This window comes from Stigmatopora nigra, chromosome 18 (genome assembly GCF_051989575.1).
Source record: "Stigmatopora nigra isolate UIUO_SnigA chromosome 18, RoL_Snig_1.1, whole genome shotgun sequence".
Lineage (NCBI taxonomy): Eukaryota > Metazoa > Chordata > Actinopteri > Syngnathiformes > Syngnathidae > Stigmatopora > Stigmatopora nigra.
In genome coordinates, this window is record NC_135525.1 from 7,704,307 (window position 1) to 7,722,767 (window position 18,461).

An 18,461-nucleotide genomic window follows, 5' to 3' on the forward strand; every position below is an offset into this window, starting at 1 on the left:
TTTTACAAATTGTATTGATTAATATTACATTTATATTTTTTTTGTTTATCCATTCATTTAAGCTTTTCTTATATTATAGCATATTTTAATGTGATATATTTCCATATGAATGACAGTAAAAGACTTATGTATAATACCCATTTTCTTTACTAACTAAACCATCCATAAACTATGCTATTTTACTTATATATTACTCTATACTCTTGCTAAATGTGTGACTTGCAAAAAAATATTGAATCAACTCAAATCTAAACGCCACAAGTTCCCTTTTCCATTCCCCTTTTCCCCCAATATGTTCTAACTTGCTCCTCTATTTGCATATTTCCCCCACACCTGCTCAGCACTTACAAAATCCTGCCAATTTCCAAACGGCGGCCACCGAGCTGTTGGACTGGTGCGGCGACCCCCGAGCCTTCCAACGTCCTTTTGAACAAAGCCTGATGGGATGTCTAACGGTAAGCCTCCTTCCCGCCTCCTTTACAGCTTTCCAAGAAAGTCAAACTGCCAAAAGCGGAATAAACTGTCAAGGAAAATACAAAAAAAAATACATAATCCTAACCCTCCAAAGGATACGGACAATAGATTTTCCAACATTTCCAACCCAAGTTGGATCATTGACACAAAATTCTATTTTAGTTTTTTTTTAAACACGCCACAATTTAAACCATCAAACAGCATCCAAGCCCTGTTTTATTTCAGGAAAGCTTCATTTGGGAGAAACTGCCACCACCACCAACAGATTGAATGCACTCTTGTTTGTGTTGTGAAGTGGTGCCACAAAATAAAAAAGCCCCGCTGGCTGCGTGCAATTAAGGTGCTGAAATTAGAAGCGCCACTTGTAACGCTACAATTACCATTTTTTTGCATTTCACCATTCACTAAGTCCAGATGCTAATTAGGCAACCCCAGTATATCTTGCAACAACAAAAAACTTGTGTAAATAAAGACCAAATACTGCATACGACGCGGGTTTCTTTTGCTGACTATATTTATGGACTATAATCACACGGTGTCATGACGTGCTGTCGGGGACATCACTTAGGATTACTACCACTCGCACACATTGCTGAAAAAGTCTCAAACACTTTGGAATTGCTGTCCTACATATACTGTGCTTGCAAAATTCTTATCCGCATTAGGGCTGCCGTAAACGATTATTTGGAGAGGCTTAATCCATTGGTTCATTTTGCAATTTTGGGAGTTTGACTTTTTAGGGGAATTTGGGAGTTGATGTTGGATTGTTAGGAAAGTGATCTTAAAAAGGTCTTAAATGGCACCTAAGGCTTAAATGACTATAGGTGGATTATCAAGGTAATGCATTATTTTTGTACTATTTTGGTACTAGATTTGTTGTTTAGAGACACTGTTGATATTTGGTTGGCCAAATCCTCTTTTTTTTGAGCTTCTTAATATTATATAACGCAAATAATAAAATAAAGGGAACACTTTAGATCAATTTGTTATTATTTTTAATGTAAACAATGCAAAAAAGAGCAAATACTGTGATAAAGTACTTGCTTTATTTTTATAGAGCCGTTTATCATTTTCTAATTTAGTTTTTTCTCCATTTTTTCTAAATTTAAAACTGTATTAACAGTATATTTTAAATACACAAAAAGAACTAAATATAATCTATTCTTAATGTATTTTTCTGAATTTTCATTCATAAAATATGCTCATTAACTTCAAGTCAAGTGGTCCTTGATGAACGCATTTCATTATCTTCATAATAAATCATATTTATCTATTTGCAAACTTCAGCATTTTCATTGGCAAACAATGGCACAGTTACATCATACCAGTCTTCTCAGCGCATACTTTTTGCTTCCAATGCCCATTCCGAGCTAAACTGTAAAGCCTGAAGACATAAATAACATTTGCCTAATCGGTCCATAAATCATCTATCAAATCCTAATACACCAAATGAAACTCCCACAAATGACCCCCATATTTCAGTCTGCTTATGAAGCATATATTTTTTTTCTCCTCGCCTAGGTGGTTAGCCGCGTGGCGGCACAACAGGGCTTCGACTTGGACCTCGGCTACCGACTGCTCGCCGTGTGCGCTGCCAACCGTGACAAGTTCACACCAAAGTCTGCAGGTGAGACAAACCCACACTTCCATGCTTGCGTGGCTTTTCTCCGGGGTCTTCTCCCCGCATTCCAAAAACACATATTCGGGAGGCCGTCGCCAAGGGGGTTGTTAAGGTGCCTTCACTACGGCCCTTGAAGGGCTCTCCCCCCGCAAGGGCCCCGGGGCCAGAACCCGTCCCCTTGACACCCAGCGGAGCCGTTGCCGAGCGACCGGAGTCACATGACCCGGGGGCCTAAAACGTGGCTCAACAAAAACGGCAGGGGTGTCCGAAAAACCCACCCCCAAATCCCCCCTTCCAGAGTACAGTTTGCTTTCTTTGAGAGCCATCAGCAATGGAAACTCAATCAATAAGCTTGGTTTTCTTTGACTAAAAATGAATCTTGTGGACATAAAACCTCGTAAGTTAATCAGCTTCTAGGTCGGGTTGCAATTCCGTTAGGTCGTCGGGATCAATCGCTAATGTAAAGGCTGGAAAAATCAATACTTGCACCTTTTGTTCATTAAGAAAAAGCCCATTCCAGTGCATCTTTTGCTGCTTGGATGTGCAAAAGTCATGGAAATAAACGGCGAAAACTTGATTTAATCGGTGACAAAGCGGCAGCTTTTTTTCACCCCGATATGCGTGTCATACTTAAGCGTAATTGCTTTTTACTGTTGAATGGAGCCGCGCTTGACAAGACGAGAAAAGGCCACGGTGTAATTTAGTGAGTTGAACTGATAGCTTGAATGGATACACTCAGGGGAAGGGAGCGAGAGGGGGTGGTGGAGGGAGGCCCCACAATGCACCGGGGCGGTCAGGGGGGGGATGGGTGCTAGTAGTGACCTCTTTGTCAGCGAGATTAGCCCGTTCTATTAATCCCTGATTACGTGGGGGGCATCACATCAAAGGATGGGGGCGGGGGATGAACACAACCGGCGCATCATCATTACAAAGTACATTCGGAATACCTTCATTTGGGGGTCCATGACCAATAAAATATGTTGCTGGGTTAATGACTATTTAAAAAAAAAAAAAATTTAAACCACGAGTGGTACACTCCCAATTGTTTGCGCCTCAACAGGCTCTTGGAATTCCTGGCTTCTGAAGAGTGAAAGGACAAGAGGGGGGTATAGGGCGGACAAAGTTTGGTACAAACGGGGCGGGTAAACATGCTTTTCAGCGAGGTAATTGGTCGGGCTGAGGCGCGTTTGTCTTTCTCGCCGAACAACCTCCGATTGTTTGTCAAAGCTGACGACTCCCTGTCGCACAGATACCTGGTTGGGATGGAAAAATTGGGGTTTCTGATGTTTATTGTAATGGAAAAGCATGGCGGGATTGTAAAGGGAAACTACTTTAATGCTCATTGTGGGTCAAGACTATGACATGAAGGTCATTAATGGCATTTTGGTTTAATACAACTTTAATTAAGGTTATAGGGAGTCAAATCAATACGGATGTGGCATTCTTTGTTTCGTCTTTATTTACCAGGTTTGTGTTGATTAGAGTGCCAATTGCCATTTTTCAGTTATAAGTTATACAAATCACTTTTTCTTCTTCTATGAAATTAAATAGCATCAATATAATGTGTAACAGGTTTAGGGAGATTAAAGTGCTATTTATGTTCAATTACAAGCAAAAGAGAATATTACTTAAGTCTACCAATGATTGGTGCAATTCACTTAATGTCGTTTCAGCTAAGTCACCCAATTAGAGATAACAATGAAAGGTTAACATTGAATTTTGACATCATTATAATACAGTATACATGCAGTTTATATACCGCTATTATAGCTTTAACATATTGCTCCCGGGTTAAAACTAAACAAGGAAACTAAATCAACAACAAATAAAAGCTATAGGGGTAGAGCCAATCTCATTTCTAGCAACAGTAGGCGAGGAGGTGATCGCATTGCATGAAAATTAATTTGCACTTAACCGAGAACGAGTCTACCTCATTAAACCCTTGTTTTGAAAACACCCTTGCGTTACGACAAAGCAAACGCTCATGTGACATTTGACGCCTCGGGGAGGGCTTGCTTTTGTACATGTTGCTCGGAAGTGTTATTATTTTTCTAGTGTAATTATTTTATCCAATTCTCATAAGCTCTAATTGACTCCTTCCCTTTTGCTCAACAGGAGCACGCTTTTTCTCTATACACGGCCCTTTTTATGACTATTTTGTGGGATGAAGTCAGCCAACGAAGAAGAGTCATTATCATTTTTTTCCTGTTAAATGTTGCTTTTTTTTAAGGGAATGAGACTTGGGGATGGAGGGGGGGGGGGGGTTGTTTAACTGGAGCAAGGCCAAGGCACAGACCGTCTCGCACATTAGGCACCACCCCCTCTCTTTGCAAGTTTGAAATGTGAGCTGGCTGCGTTTTTTCTTTTTTTTTTTCTCCCTTCCTTTTCTCCTTCTTCCCCTCCCCTAGCTTGCTCTTGCCTCCCCTCCCTCCCGCCCGCCTGCCTGCTGGCGAGAAGTGTCTGCTGGTGTATTGAGTGTGTGTGTGTGAGTGAGAGGGGATGTGTGTATCGGGAGAGCGTGCAATGGATCACTAGACAGAAAAAAGGAAGCCACATCAATACCGAGGTGAGGAGATAAGCATTCTCTTGACTCTCTCTCCTTCTTCCTTCCTTGTCTTGAAGCCTTCAACTGCTTTGGTGGAATCATTTGGGAGACCCCCCTCACCACCTCCTTCTCCTTGGACTACAAACATGGCTCCTCTCTCCTGTTGGTTATTTCTCTTGCGCCGCCTTGTTCCCTCCAGGGTCCTCTCTGGGGTATTTTCTGTGCACGGGAGCCGGTGGCAAGTATAGCAACGGCTCCATCTGTGATTGGCGTTGCCTTAGCCAGCCAGCCATGAATAATGGATGTGCATTGTGCAGCCAGTCACTGGACACGCCGGGAGAGAGAGAGAGGGTGAGGGAGAGGGAGAGGAGGCACTGCCCCGAGACGCTCAGGGAAACGAGATGGTGGTGGTAGGAGGGGGGGATGTTGAGCAACAATGTGATGGAGAAAAGGAGGGAAAGGGCTTTAAATGAGTTGCCGGCGTCACCGGAGCGGAGATGAAAAGGCAGCAGAGACGTCCCCCCCTCTTTGTCAACTCCTGTTTTCGGGGGTTGCAAATAGACTGGTGTTTGTCTGGGGGGGACAGTTTTTAGACCGCCCTCTCTCGGTGGTAGGAAAATGCTAGGGGATAGTGAAAATGACTTGGGATTGGTTTGCAGGTGACTGGCAATTAAGTCGGGAAGAGGAAATGTTTGGGTTTTTTTGGAAAGTGAGTTTGTATTGGTTGGAGGAAAAAAGGGGCATGATAGTAGTTTCTCTTTTTAGTAAAGTGTGACAGTAATAGTTGGATCTGTTTTAGGGAAGTGTAATGTCAGCGAGCTTCATTCAGGAAAAGCCCAACTTCAATTTATCAACTTATTCTTATAAAAATACAAAATCGACGTCCTTTTTAAAAACATGTAGATTCATTTTAGGAAAGTCCAATTAATTTGTTAAAACTTGATTTTAAATGCAACCTTTGTGGCCTTTGAGGAAAGCACCAATTCAATCCTAAATCATAATTTTAAGAAATTTAAACACATTGATTAACATCTTGGTGAAGATTAACATCAATAATCTGCCTTGTTTTTTTTTTTTTTTTAAAGTACATTTCCTTTTATTTTTGAACGACACTTTAGCATGTCACTTCCCACGGACAGGATATTTCTGATAGAATTATTTCCCCTTTGACAAAGGGGAGGCTTGATAATAAGCGGGTAACCCCACAATAAAGGAGCGCGACGACACAGTTGCCTTCCGGGGCCTGCCTGCCCGCCCACCCTTGTGATTGCCGCAACAGCTGACTGGCGCGTTTGACCCACTTGCGCTTTACGCAGAAGGGGTCAAAATGGCCTTGATTATCTTCTCCGAGTCGCGCTGACCTACTTGAGGCGCCGTTTCCAGCCAGATTTTCGGCATTTTATCGCTTTGCCCCTCATCCCGCTGATATTGTCGCTCAGGCGGCGGAGGAATTTGGGATGCTGTCGTAGAACCAAGTTTTAAATGCCAGACGCCAACGATTCATTTGAGCGTTTTCGATGGCTGTCAGAATTCAAGTCAAAATAGATTGAACGTCTTTTGTCATCAGTGGCAGGAAGTCGTAGGGAAGGATTTTCTACAGGCATCACTTGCGTCTTTTCGACACCCGTGCTTGAAAAAAAAACACTTAAAGTACACCTTTTTAATTCACACATTATACGATACCAATTCTTTGGACTTTTGTAGATATCGCATAGTCTGCTATGACGTAATTGGATTTAAGGATAGAAGTAAAGATTTAATGTACACATTTAACAGTTTAAGTAACAAAAATACTATCAAATTTGGACTTTTGACCAATATTTAGTTAGCGTGTGTTTGCGTTCTTGTATGCGCAGCCTAGTAAAAATGTAAAATTTGAACCCTACAGAAACCAACTGCTGCAGGAGGTGTCAGTCTGACTCAGGTACTGCTTGTGCGTGTCCCAGCGCAGGAAACCTTCGTAGTTGTCATCATTATCGTCGTCATCATCACGCCATTCTGTACAGTTTAGTCGCGTGGAATGATGTCATTACCAGTATCATTCTGCTTCCTTGCTTTTGGATTCTTTGGCTGCTGCGGTGTTGCTTTTATTTTTATTTTTATATTATTTTTTTATTTTTTGCTGTAGTAGTATGGAGCATGTCACATGTCACGTTGCCTTTTGCCTGCGTCATGGTTCATCCGAAGCATTGAAAGCTGTATGTGGATTTGAACTGTACTGCTCTTCTTTGTTTTGATGAGTTTGTGTATTTATTAAGGCGGACAAGTAAAGGGTCTCTCTCTAACTATTAGTGACGGGATTCAACGGGATCAAACTGAAAGGAGAGCTGATTGTGACAATAGAGTGCAGTTAACGGTTGAAACTCAAATACTTAGAACAATATAGTAGGAGAAAATACATATTTCGGTATCGGTAGAAAAATTATGCATTCGTAAGTAGTAAATGAAAAATCCTGCTAATATATTAAGACTAATTGATCATCTTATGTCGATAGGGTAAAAGAAATACCTCCAAAATGTGAGCTAAAAATTATAAAAGCATACATTATCTTTTGCAATTAAATATAAGATCCCTAATAGTTATAATTCAAATATATCATTAGACATTATGATATCACTAAATGATATTTCAATAAGAAAATAAAACCACCTATCCAAGCGCTTCTTATAGCAGCATATAATTCTTTATATATAATAAACAAACAAACACCAGCTCAGCAAGTACCATATTTATTTTGGTGATGTGCGCTTATATATTGTTTTTTTATATGGATAGTGTTGTATTGTTTAAAGAACAGGAAAGTGACTAAGCATTAGAGAACTGGTTGTTCTGGTTAACTCAGTATTTGACAAATAACATTGAAACTGAAACTACAATCTCCACAAACAAGATTGCACAATTGCTGTCTTACCATTTGAATGCCATTAGAGTGTCTTGAGTTGTAAGTGTGCTTGCTATTTGGCCCTGGATCCATTTTTTCAATCTCGATTTTTCTTCTAAATCTCGATCACTCGCACATATGGGCATTTCTAATGAGCCCAGAGAGTTACCCGGCCGGGCCCGACAATGGTCTTTGACCTCCCCCAGGCCCCCGCTGCGGACGGGTGTCAGGTGAGCCCAGACACGCCGAGCACCCCCAGGCGGACATGGGGCCGAGCGCATCTGCGTCTCGCCTAATTAGCCTCGCGACACCGCTTGTGGCCTCGCTTAATGGCGGCCTGTTGCTTGGGGTGACGCACTGGAAAGTCTGCTTTAGGGGCAGTTGCTCTTCTGTTCTCATAGCAATTTTACCATAAAAACTAGTCTTTTTTTGTTCCTTTCTAGGTGACTTTATTGTTACATTCTCGTATCCTTTCGAGAGTAAAGTTGAAAATGAAACTTAAAGCTATAAAAGGCAAAACAGTACGTTCCGAGATGTCCTAGTGTCGCCCTCGATAGTACTTCAAACAGCTTTTGTACATAATTTATACCAAACGAAGCCTGTTGATCAGATAGTACTTCACATTATCCTTATCCGGCAGGTTCCTTTGGTCAGCTTAACCATGTCAAGATGCAGGTTTGCCTCCAATCAGCTTAGACTAGAGTAACAGACTGGGTTTGGTCTACGTTTGACTTTAACACGCTAGGAATTATTTCTCAGCAGGGGATACCAAATACTAGAGATGCCCACCTACTTGTTTTATGGGAGCTCCAAATGCCGCACTCAGGTTTTAACGAGGAGATTTGCCTGTGCCAAAAAGAGATTATGGTCACTAACATGGCTTTTGTTGTCGTATGTCTCTATGAACATGAGATGATACATGATCCCAATGCATTTGAATGCATTTCCAATCTATTAATGTTAGCTATTATGACCTGCTGGACTCGGTGGTTTACATGAAGCATTTTATCCAATAGGACACTAAGGGCCTCTGCAGTAAACCGATATTGTGATTATGTCAAGTTATTAGTATATCCAAAAGGAGACTGACAACTGTTGCAGCAAATATTGTGCTGATTTTTAACGAGAATGCGGCTATAAACGTTACAGGTGACAAGCTTAACTCTCTGAGGTTTATAATGACAACATTTGATATGAATAGAGACTTCTGCGACAAAAGGGAGAATATGGAGCTTTAAAAAAGTAACTTGTATAGCAGTTTACTTCCAAAATGTTTAACACACTATGTTTAATGGAAAAAAAATACTCGGGTCTGTTGCAGCAAAGTAGAGAATAAGGAGCATAATATTGTGTGGATTTTTTTGCCATATTTAGTAGCATTTGCGCCTTAAATATTATAAGGGCGAGCGCCTCTATGGTTTATTTGGAGAAATACTTTATTCAAGGGGAGACTGTGGAGTGTGTGTTGTCAAATGTTTAGTCTAGTAGCAATGACCCTTGAGTTTGGAATAGGCAATGGTGGATAATGCCAGAATACTTTCATAGGAGTGGCTGCAGGAAAATTGAGATAGTGGACTTCTGGGCGAGACAAAGTTGACACAAGAACAGCTTTGAAAGCCAACGTCATAGCAACCGAGCAGTTGCATTTATCACGCTGTAAATCCAGGAATCTTCTTAAACTCCTCGAGTAACCGGGGACACTACGGCTCCCGGGACTCCCTTTAATTGAGTGGAAGCCGGCAGGAGACCATTCTTTGGCTTTGTGCTGTTGCAAACTCATCACTTGTTCTCCTTTGGTGTTGCTTGTTGAAGGTGTTGACCGTAGGTGCTTTATTTGTTTGTGTTTTAGTGGTGGGGGAAAGAGGGGTGTCAGGGCGTCGTGACCTGCTTTATCTCCTAGAAGTACCCTCTTGATTAGAGTCAGATGATGTCACTGTAGGCCATCGTCTTGCTTGGTGGACCTTAATGCAAATGTTGAAGCCATTTTGTGACAAAAGACCTGCCCGTACGCTGAAATTTTCCAGCAGACGAGACAAGGTGCATGTCGTTTGTCATGTCTCCCGGCGGGACCGGTGACAGCAAGGGCGCGAGAAGCAAGGTGAACCCACTCATCTAGTTCCCCGAGCTCGTCAGGCTGCACAGCTGAGCGCCAGAATAGCAATGTAGGAGGGGCTTGAGCCCCTGGGACCAGCTGTGAGAGGCGATCGGGGTCTGCCTTTCATTACGGGGAACGCGGACCACCAAGAAGGTAAAATAAGCCAAACAGTATGGATCGACTGGAGGAAACACTCTTGAACCTGTGGAGTGGGTTTTTTTGTGGGTTTTTGTATTGTTTTGTTTTTTTGGGTCTTCTTTATGTTGCAAACTTGTTGCTACTGCAGTTTGCCCAATTTTTTGACCTGTTCTTTAATAATAGTATTGGGGTCGAGGACTACCGGATTTGTCGCTTTTCGTTGCGTTTGAGTCTACAATTTCACACCCAAGAGACTACAACAGATGGAGGATATTTTTGCCAATGCTTAGAAGCAAGATTCAGGGGAAAGCAAAAAAAAATAACAAGCCAACAGCCATTTACTGACTTTTCTAACAGAATCTGATGAATGTAAACAGCATTTTCTCATGCAACATCCCGTCATACATCGTCTCCGTCATGATAAAGTTACATTTGCGTAAATCCCCTTTAAGACATCATATATAAATTCATTAGAATACTTTTCAAACTGTGAAAATGACATGTCACCTAGATTTATTATCCACTAAAAACTCCTTGAAGACAATGTCACAAATAATTGGATTTAAAGGATTTAATCCTGAGGTCTTCAGTACACAAAGCAATGAGATGTTATTTATTTTTATTTATTTTTATCTTTAACTTGAATGCTATTGAGAATGACAACAAAATCTAACATGTAGCCATTAAAGCAGTGAATATTGAACTTATTGCCATTGACGGCAATAAACGTTACATCTATTTTGAATGGCATTTCGCCAATGTTTATCACCACGAATGGCAGGCAATGACTTAGTGCACCATTTGGACATGACTACTCTCAGTCACCACTTTAGTTTGCTAGTGAGTAATGAGACCTAATTGAGCTGTTACACGCTGGCGGAAGGCCAAACTCTTGAGTGAGAATGAAAACTCTCCTTCCAAAGGGTGTAAAAAACACTCCAGTACTTAAGTCATACATCTCCCGTTAGGAGCTCGTTCGTTTTAATTAAACCTTTTTTGTGGAATCCCTGCAGTGAGAAAAATCAGGTTTTTCTTTTGAAGTGTGCTCTAGAAAAGACTTTTTGACAAAATTTTGAATCATAGTCGCCTTCTTGATTGCTGTAGTTTTGAAGTTGTACAAAGTACTCAACAAATTTATTCCTGGAGGTGAAAGCCAGGCTACTGGTAGTTTTTGTAGCTGCCATTTTCGCATCTGGGGGCGTCTTGTGTCCTATTTGTGTATGAACCGCTCTTTTTCTTCCCTCTACTGAACTCATTTGCGGTCGCTTGGTTGCCATATTTGCGCCGGGTGGCTCTGATGTTTGTTCCTGTCAGCCCCATTAGTCCCAAGCCAACCCCTGTGTCCACTCCTGTACCTTCGAACATGTCATGCTATATGTGCCTTTTTTAAGTAATGACCCCTCTCAGAGTAGAAATGTGGATCTCCAGAGGGAGGTGGTCACATCCATGTTTTGTTTCCGATGTCATCGAGAGGCTATTATACGGCAAGGAAAAGGGAGAGTGAGTGTGTTCACACTGCAGATGAAAAATACAACCTTAAACTGCAGGCTTAGAGGGAGTCCTAGTGGGCAAGAGCAGATATGACAGGATGGATCTGCTTTCACTGCAGTAGTTAGCAGCATTATTCGAATTGATTGCCTTGTAACATTTAAGGGGGTTCACTTGTTCCATGACTAAGCTCCTAACTCAATTTAAGACATTAATCAACAAAGGTGTACTGCTGATTTGGAATAATGAGAAAACTAACCAAAGCATTTCTGCTTGCATTTTCTTTTAGCTCTTTTGTCCTCGTGGTGCGAGGAACTGGGACGCCTCCTGCTGCTGCGCCACCAGAAAAACCGACAGAACGAACCCCCGGGAAAAGTGCCCATGCAGCCTCCCATGAGCTCCATGAAGCCAGGTCTTTCTCACGGGTCAGTGTTCTCATTTCATTTGAACAGACATGATGGCACATGGCAGGAATTTCGCCAAAAGTGAAATATTTGATTTCTCTTCCTTCAGAGATGGGTCTTTTGCCTATGACTCGGTTCCCTGGCAGCAGAACACCAATCAGCCTCCAGGGTCTCTATCGGTGGTGACCACCGTCTGGGGTGTTACCAACACATCGCAGAGCCAGGTTAGTATTTAACCCGCCATGCTTTTTGCAAGCCAGTAATGACCAAGCCATCCTGAACTTGTGTCTACTTCATTCAAAACAGGTTTTGGGGAATCCCATGACCAACAATAATAATCCCATGAACCCTGGTGGCACCCCGATGTCTTCGGGAATGTCTGGTAACACTCCCGGTATGAATCCATCTCAGTTCGGCAATCCTCAGCAGCAGTTCAACAGCAAAGGCAATGCCAACCAGGCCTACATGCAGCAGGGCATGTATGGGAGAGCCAACTACCCTGGAGGAGGGGGCTTTGGTGGCAAGTAAGTTATTAAAAACCCACAAACCGACCAACTTGTGAGTCACAATAACACTATACTACGTTCCTTTTGTTTCTTAAAAGCTACCCTGGAGGACCAAACCCTGGTCCTGGAAGCATGGGCATGCCTCCACACTCGCGCCCCCCATCGGACTTCACCCAACCCGCTGCAGCGGCGGCAGCAGCCGCTGTTGCTGCCGCAGCAGCCACGGCGACGGCCACTGCCACTGCCACCGTAGCCGCTCTCCAGGAGACTCAAAACAAGGACATGAATCAATACGGACCAGTAAGATTACCACCAAACAAAAACATTTCCCTCCCCCATGGCTTATTTTCCTACAACTATCCTATTTTGTCTTCCAGATGAGTTCCTCTTTCCAGATGGGACCCAACCAGGGCTACAATAGCCAGTTCATGAACCAGCATGGACCACGTGGACCTCAATCCATCCCTGGCAACATGGGCTCAGGCATGAACACATCCAACATGAGCGGCCCACCGATGGGGATGAATCAGCCCAGGGGTCAAAGTATGGGACCATTTGGAGGTCACGGCCAAAGGATGCCCCAGCAAGGGTACGCGGGACCCCGACCCCAAGGCATGCCCATGCAAGGAATGAAACGACCGTACCCAGGAGAGGTGAGTGTGTGATATTCTTCAATGCACCTTTTCTGCTCCTTGCTGAATTACCTCCTATTTCCCAGCCTAACTATGGGGGGCAGCAATACGGACCAAACAACCAGTTCCCCAACCAGCAAGGCCCGTACCCGACCCCCAACACTTCCCGACCTCTGCCGTCCAGCAACTACCCGGGACAACGAATGCCGGGACAGCAGCTGCAGTCCCAGTATCCGCCACCCAGTGGCCCCATGGGCCAGTATTATAAAGTATGTCACCTCACTATTACATTGCTGTCATGTCAATTTTCTAATATTGTTGTTTCATTTCTTCCGATAACAACAGCAAGAGCCCCCTTTTAATGGCCAAACCACCAACTTTTCTGGCAGTGCTTATCAATACAGCCAGGGTAATATAAATGGGGTAAGTCCACACTTTTGCTTGTTAGTTTTCATCTTACAAGTCCTCTGCTTTTGTTTTTAAATGCTCACATTTGAATCCATACAGCCACCTAGACCAATGGGCAACTACCCCCACTCGCCAGTCCCTGGCAATCCCACCCCTCCAATGACCCCAGGAAGCAACATCCCTCCATATTTATCTCCCAATCAAGATGTCAAGCCGCCATTTCCGCCTGACATCAAGCCAAATATTAACGCTCTTCCTCCACTACCTGGTCAGTAAAATTCAATCTCGAGCTTGTGTTTGCTCCTTAAAGTGATGCAACAAGCCCCTCCCTCACTGTGCTCGTCCTTTCCATAGGCAACCACACCGAGGAGCTGCGCCTCACCTTCCCGGTCAGAGATGGGGTGGTCTTGGAGCCTTTCCGGTTAGAGCATAACCTGGCAGTCAGCAATCACGTCTTCCATTTGCGACCTTCAGTCCACCAGACACTTATGTGGAGGTAAGATCAAATCAAATAAAAATATAATCAAAAGCCTTTATTGTCATCATACACAGCTGTGTATAACAAAATCGGTGGTGCTACTCCACAAAGTGTTTTCCCAGTGTTAAAAAAAACAGAAATAGTAATATAAATATAGGTAGGTAAATTCTAGACTATTGCAAAATCTAAAATATTGCACATTGTTATTGCACAGAAGGGATTGTGTGTCGTGCTAACGCAAGTTCATAGTGCTGATGGCTGTAGGGAAAAAAGACAGCCATGGGCTAAGGCTTCATAGAAGAACTAGACTTATGCCGTTCTGGGAATGTTCCTTTGCTGTTTCCAGGTCAGACCTGGAGCTCCAGTTCAAGTGCTACCACCACGAGGACCGGCAGATGAACACCAACTGGCCGGCGTCGGTGCAAGTCAGCGTCAACGCCACGCCGCTCACCATCGAGCGTGGTGACAACAAAACCTCCCACAAACCCTTGCACCTGAAGCATGTCTGCCAACCTGGCAGAAACACCATCCAGATCACCGTCACAGCCTGCTGTTGTGTGAGTGTCACAACTGAAGTTTGGAAAACTTTCCAATTTACTTTAAGGTAACTTAACTTGAAGCATTTCCTCCCACAGTCGCATTTGTTCGTGCTTCAGCTGGTCCACAGGCCTTCGGTCCGATCCGTTCTCCAAGGTTTGCTGAAGAAGAGGCTATTACCGGCCGAGCACTGCATCACCAAAGGTAAAAGGCAAACCCTACCAAGGCTTGATTGCGGGCTTTTAAAAAATTAATTTCCTCTCTTAATTTACAGTCAAGAGGAACTTCAGCAGCGTGGCGTCGTCGTCGGGAAACGCTGCCCTAAACGGCGAGGACGGCGTGGAGCAGACGGCCATTAAGGTCTCGCTTAAATGTCCCATCACCTTCCGGCGAATACAGCTGCCCGCCAGGGGACACGACTGCAAGCATGTGCAGGTATGTCCTGCAGAACGGTTGAAAAGTTTCAAAGGTAGGCCTTTTTGATAAATAAGGCCAAAAAAACAACAATTCTACTTCTTTCAGTGTTTCGATTTGGAATCGTATCTCCAACTGAACTGCGAGCGAGGCACGTGGCGATGTCCTGTATGCAAGTATGTAAAAAAAAAAAAAACTGCTAATGGATTAGATTATGTAGGGTGAATGACTTTTTTCACCAAGGGATTCTTTTTGGCTCTTTTCTCAGTAAAACTGCATTATTAGAAGGCCTCGAAGTGGACCAGTACATGTGGGGCATCTTGAATGCTATTCAGAAGTAAGTCATGACTACACTGTAAACATAACTTGACATTATCACAATCATAATTGAATATGGTAAATGGAATCGTCTTTTGCGTGCTCAGTTCCGAGTTTGAGGAGGTGACCATCGACCCGACGTGCAGTTGGCGCCCAGTGGCCATCAAGTCAGAGATCCACATCAAGGAGGACCCGGACGGGCCTCTTGCCAAGCGCTTCAAGACCATGAGCCCGAGCCAGATGATCATGCCCAACGTCACCGACATGATCGCCCAGCTTGGCCCCGGACCCTCGCCGTACCCGTCGCAGCAAGGGCTCAACAGTGGCGAATACGGCGGTCAAGGTACATTATCCGCAAAGGGCTCCAGCCAAGGTGAAGAAAGGTGAGTAATCCTCTCTTTGTTTCCAGGCAACAGTTACCACGGCAACTTTGAGTTTCCTCACGGAACGCCGGGCGCGACATCCGTCAACGACTTTATGCACGGACCCCAACTCTCGCATCCGCCCGATATGCCTAACAACCTGATGAGCGCCGACAAGCCGCTTTCCCACAGCATGCCCGAATCGGTAAGTTTCCCATTGACGATTCCAGGCAAACTTAAAGCTTTTTCCCCACCCTTTTTTTATCCTTACACTTTTTGCAGATACCTCACTCTTCCGTAAACGAGCCACCCCACGGCACGTTGCAGCCGGGCCTCCACGGCTCGCCGCATCCGGGCGGCCAATCGGGGCACCAACCACAACAACTCCACCACAGCGGACCTCCACCACCTTCGCGGCAAGTCCCGCCCTCTACCCCTCAACAGCAACAACCCGGTCCGAACAGCCACCCGCACGGCGACCTGCCGTTCAACACATCCAGCGGTCTGGACAGCCAAGCCGGGTCGGACATGCCGGAACCTTCCTTAGACGTAAGTGCCCGCAAATTTTCGCAACAAGATTCTCAGTTGTTAAAGTCTTTCTTCCACTTTTTCCCTGCCGTTGCAGCTTCTTCCAGAACTGGCTAACCCGGACGAGCTTTTATCCTACTTAGACCCCCCGGACCTCCCCAGCAATAGCAACGATGACCTCCTGTCGCTGTTTGAAAACAACTAAGAACTTGACAAAACACAACAACAAAGATGCACTCCCCTTCTCTTCTTCCTCTTGTATAGTTTCACTTCAGAAACGACACAGCAGAAGGTAACTTTGGAACTGTGCAGCTATCCATTTTTCTTTTTTTATTTGACTCCACACACATCCACTTGTAGCATTCATCATCTTTAGAAACGGATCAAGGCATCTCTGTCACGTATCATTTAAAAAGCACAAGATCATTTTTGTCAAAATTCACAAAGCGAACATAGCTTCGCTTTTTTTACACATTGTGCTATGTTAGCCTTATTTCGATATGTCATTAAGTCTCTACAAATATATTTATATACATTTCATGTGCGCGCAAGTACAAAGTCTTTTCACACATACCCTTCATGTCACCCCCTCTTTAAAAAAAACTCTTTAAAAACAAACTTCTTTCACCATATCCTTCCCAACAATGTGCAAAGTGTGCCAAGCCAACAGGTTCCATGTACTATATTTGTTGGATTTAACAAAACACTAACCTGGAGGGACATTGCTGAAATCGGTGAGTTTATCCATTTACTGGATATCTTTTATTTTACCATTTTGTCTGTTGTTTTGTCGCTGCCTAATTGAAGCATATTCATTTTTTTTTTTTTGGGAAACTGCTCACCAAAGTCGGAAAGGCGAGAATGTGTGTATGTTTAAGGCATAGTTGATCATCCACTGCAGTGTGGATTCAAAAAAAACGCAGTATTTGTGCCACATTTGCTCGCCTGCAACTGTTTGAAGCAGAAGAGTGCTGTCAAGTATGCAAATGTATTATTTTCTAAGAAATGCTATCGTGATTGTAAATATTATTGTGAATATTTTTCTATCGTGTCGATGAAGAAACTGAAAAAAAATAAGGCTTTGTCCCATTGTGCTAATCCTCCTCACGTTGTTAACCACCCACCCCACACTTGGCCGCCCAAAATCTTTTTTAAGTTATTTTAATGTCTGTTTAATCATACAGCAATATTTTTTAAAACACAGAAGCCTATCAAAGATAATAATTAAGTTTTTTTTTGTTATTGCTGTTGTTTAGTGTAATCCTAATTATCAACACAGTGGTATACTTCAGATATATATCAAGCGTATATTTGAATAAATATCTTTTAAAAACGTTTTCCTTTTAACCTTTTTTTGTTATCATATGTCATCTGTCCAACTTTTTTGTGGTAATTTATTTTATTACATTTTTTTTGTATTCATCTGTAAGGCTAGAAAACAATGTCTCTTACTGTGGCCTGTTTTTAAATTATTTTTTAGTGAATTTATGTCTCCTTTTCAAACACATTTTAACACCCTCATCACTTTTCTTGTAACTTATTTTACGAATTCATAAGGCTAGAAATTTATCTCACTGAAGCCCTGTTGCTTTTGCCATTTTGCCCATCTTTTTATCTCATTTATTTTGTACTTTTCATATTTTTTTTAATGTTCTCGCTGGCTTTCAATCTAATGCGAGTATTGTTGTTAATACAGTGAAATTTGGAAGAAATTCACTGTATTAAACAGATTGTTACTCTCCCCATCAAAAATCTATACATTTCATTTATTATATTCTTTTAAACCAGGGAAGCAAATTTGTCTCATAATCTTATTTACATCATCACTCTTTCCAGTTCGAAAATACACTGCCATATTTTCTTTTATACCCCAATACTGTTTAAACCCATTCTTTTCCACACATACAGGTGAGCCACTTTTGTGTAGTTGCACAATCAACATTTTAAAAGGTCTTGTTCAAAAAGCTCAAAATTAAGCAAGAAAAGACTACCTGGAAATAATATCCAGGTTAAAACAAGGTCACGTGTCCTAAGGATGTTTGTAAATATATATATGTAAATGAATAGAGACGTGAACAGAAATGTATTCATTCATGTTCCCTGGGAATGTGCATTGTTTCCTCCGAATAATAAAAAAAAGCTTGCAACCCCTCTACTGGAAGTGGAAGATTGTTAGTTTGATGCCCCCCCACCCCCTTCCTTCCTTTTTTGGGATTGTCTGTGTTGTATTACGTGTTCTTGTCTGTCATTTGTATACTAAAAAAAACAAAAAAGTGGTCCAAAAGATTGTAAGTAAATTCACATTTTTTTATATCATGGACAAGTCACTGTCTGTGTTTGTACATTGTAGTATGTACAATCATTTCATACTGCTCGGAAAATATTCTTTTTTTTTTTGTTTTTTTTTAACCTTGCAGAGCTGTATGTAGTTAGACCATGTGACACCCTCATATTTATCTAATAAATATGTATTCAGATCATACTTGGTCTTTTTTTTGTTATCAGTTTTTTTCTTAAAGGTAAAACTTAGCTATGGGTATCACATTTTATATAAGCTCACTAACTACTGAGCTAAATCTCAATACAAGAATAATTAGTATAGATGTATGGGATGTCAAAAAATTAGGCGAA

The 18,461-nt window shown here is 42.5% G+C and overlaps 1 protein-coding gene across 2 annotated transcripts in view; it reads left to right on the forward strand.

Annotated features, from left to right (window-relative positions):
• Positions 1 to 18,312, forward strand: part of LOC144211695 (zinc finger MIZ domain-containing protein 1-like) — a 58,285-nt gene extending 39,973 nt beyond the window's left edge. The window contains exons 4-23 of one of the 2 annotated variants that reach the window (XM_077739111.1): positions 342 to 455; positions 1,996 to 2,101; positions 11,533 to 11,668; positions 11,757 to 11,871; positions 11,954 to 12,171; positions 12,252 to 12,453; positions 12,531 to 12,806; positions 12,872 to 13,054; positions 13,131 to 13,208; positions 13,293 to 13,461; positions 13,548 to 13,689; positions 14,018 to 14,228; positions 14,307 to 14,412; positions 14,483 to 14,643; positions 14,731 to 14,798; positions 14,891 to 14,959; positions 15,048 to 15,283; positions 15,350 to 15,507; positions 15,585 to 15,851; positions 15,928 to 18,312. In XM_077739111.1, coding sequence (XP_077595237.1) covers positions 342 to 455; positions 1,996 to 2,101; positions 11,533 to 11,668; positions 11,757 to 11,871; positions 11,954 to 12,171; positions 12,252 to 12,453; positions 12,531 to 12,806; positions 12,872 to 13,054; positions 13,131 to 13,208; positions 13,293 to 13,461; positions 13,548 to 13,689; positions 14,018 to 14,228; positions 14,307 to 14,412; positions 14,483 to 14,643; positions 14,731 to 14,798; positions 14,891 to 14,959; positions 15,048 to 15,283; positions 15,350 to 15,507; positions 15,585 to 15,851; positions 15,928 to 16,035 — 3,123 coding nt within the window. In that variant the 3' untranslated portion in view covers positions 16,036 to 18,312. Of the gene's footprint in view, positions 1 to 341; positions 456 to 1,995; positions 2,102 to 4,559; positions 4,662 to 11,532; positions 11,669 to 11,756; positions 11,872 to 11,953; positions 12,172 to 12,251; positions 12,454 to 12,530; positions 12,807 to 12,871; positions 13,055 to 13,130; positions 13,209 to 13,292; positions 13,462 to 13,547; positions 13,690 to 14,017; positions 14,229 to 14,306; positions 14,413 to 14,482; positions 14,644 to 14,730; positions 14,799 to 14,890; positions 14,960 to 15,047; positions 15,284 to 15,349; positions 15,508 to 15,584; positions 15,852 to 15,927 lie in introns of those variants that run through there. The other variant, XM_077739113.1, reaches the window with a different exon arrangement.
• The last annotated feature ends 149 nt before the right edge of the window (positions 18,313 to 18,461 follow it).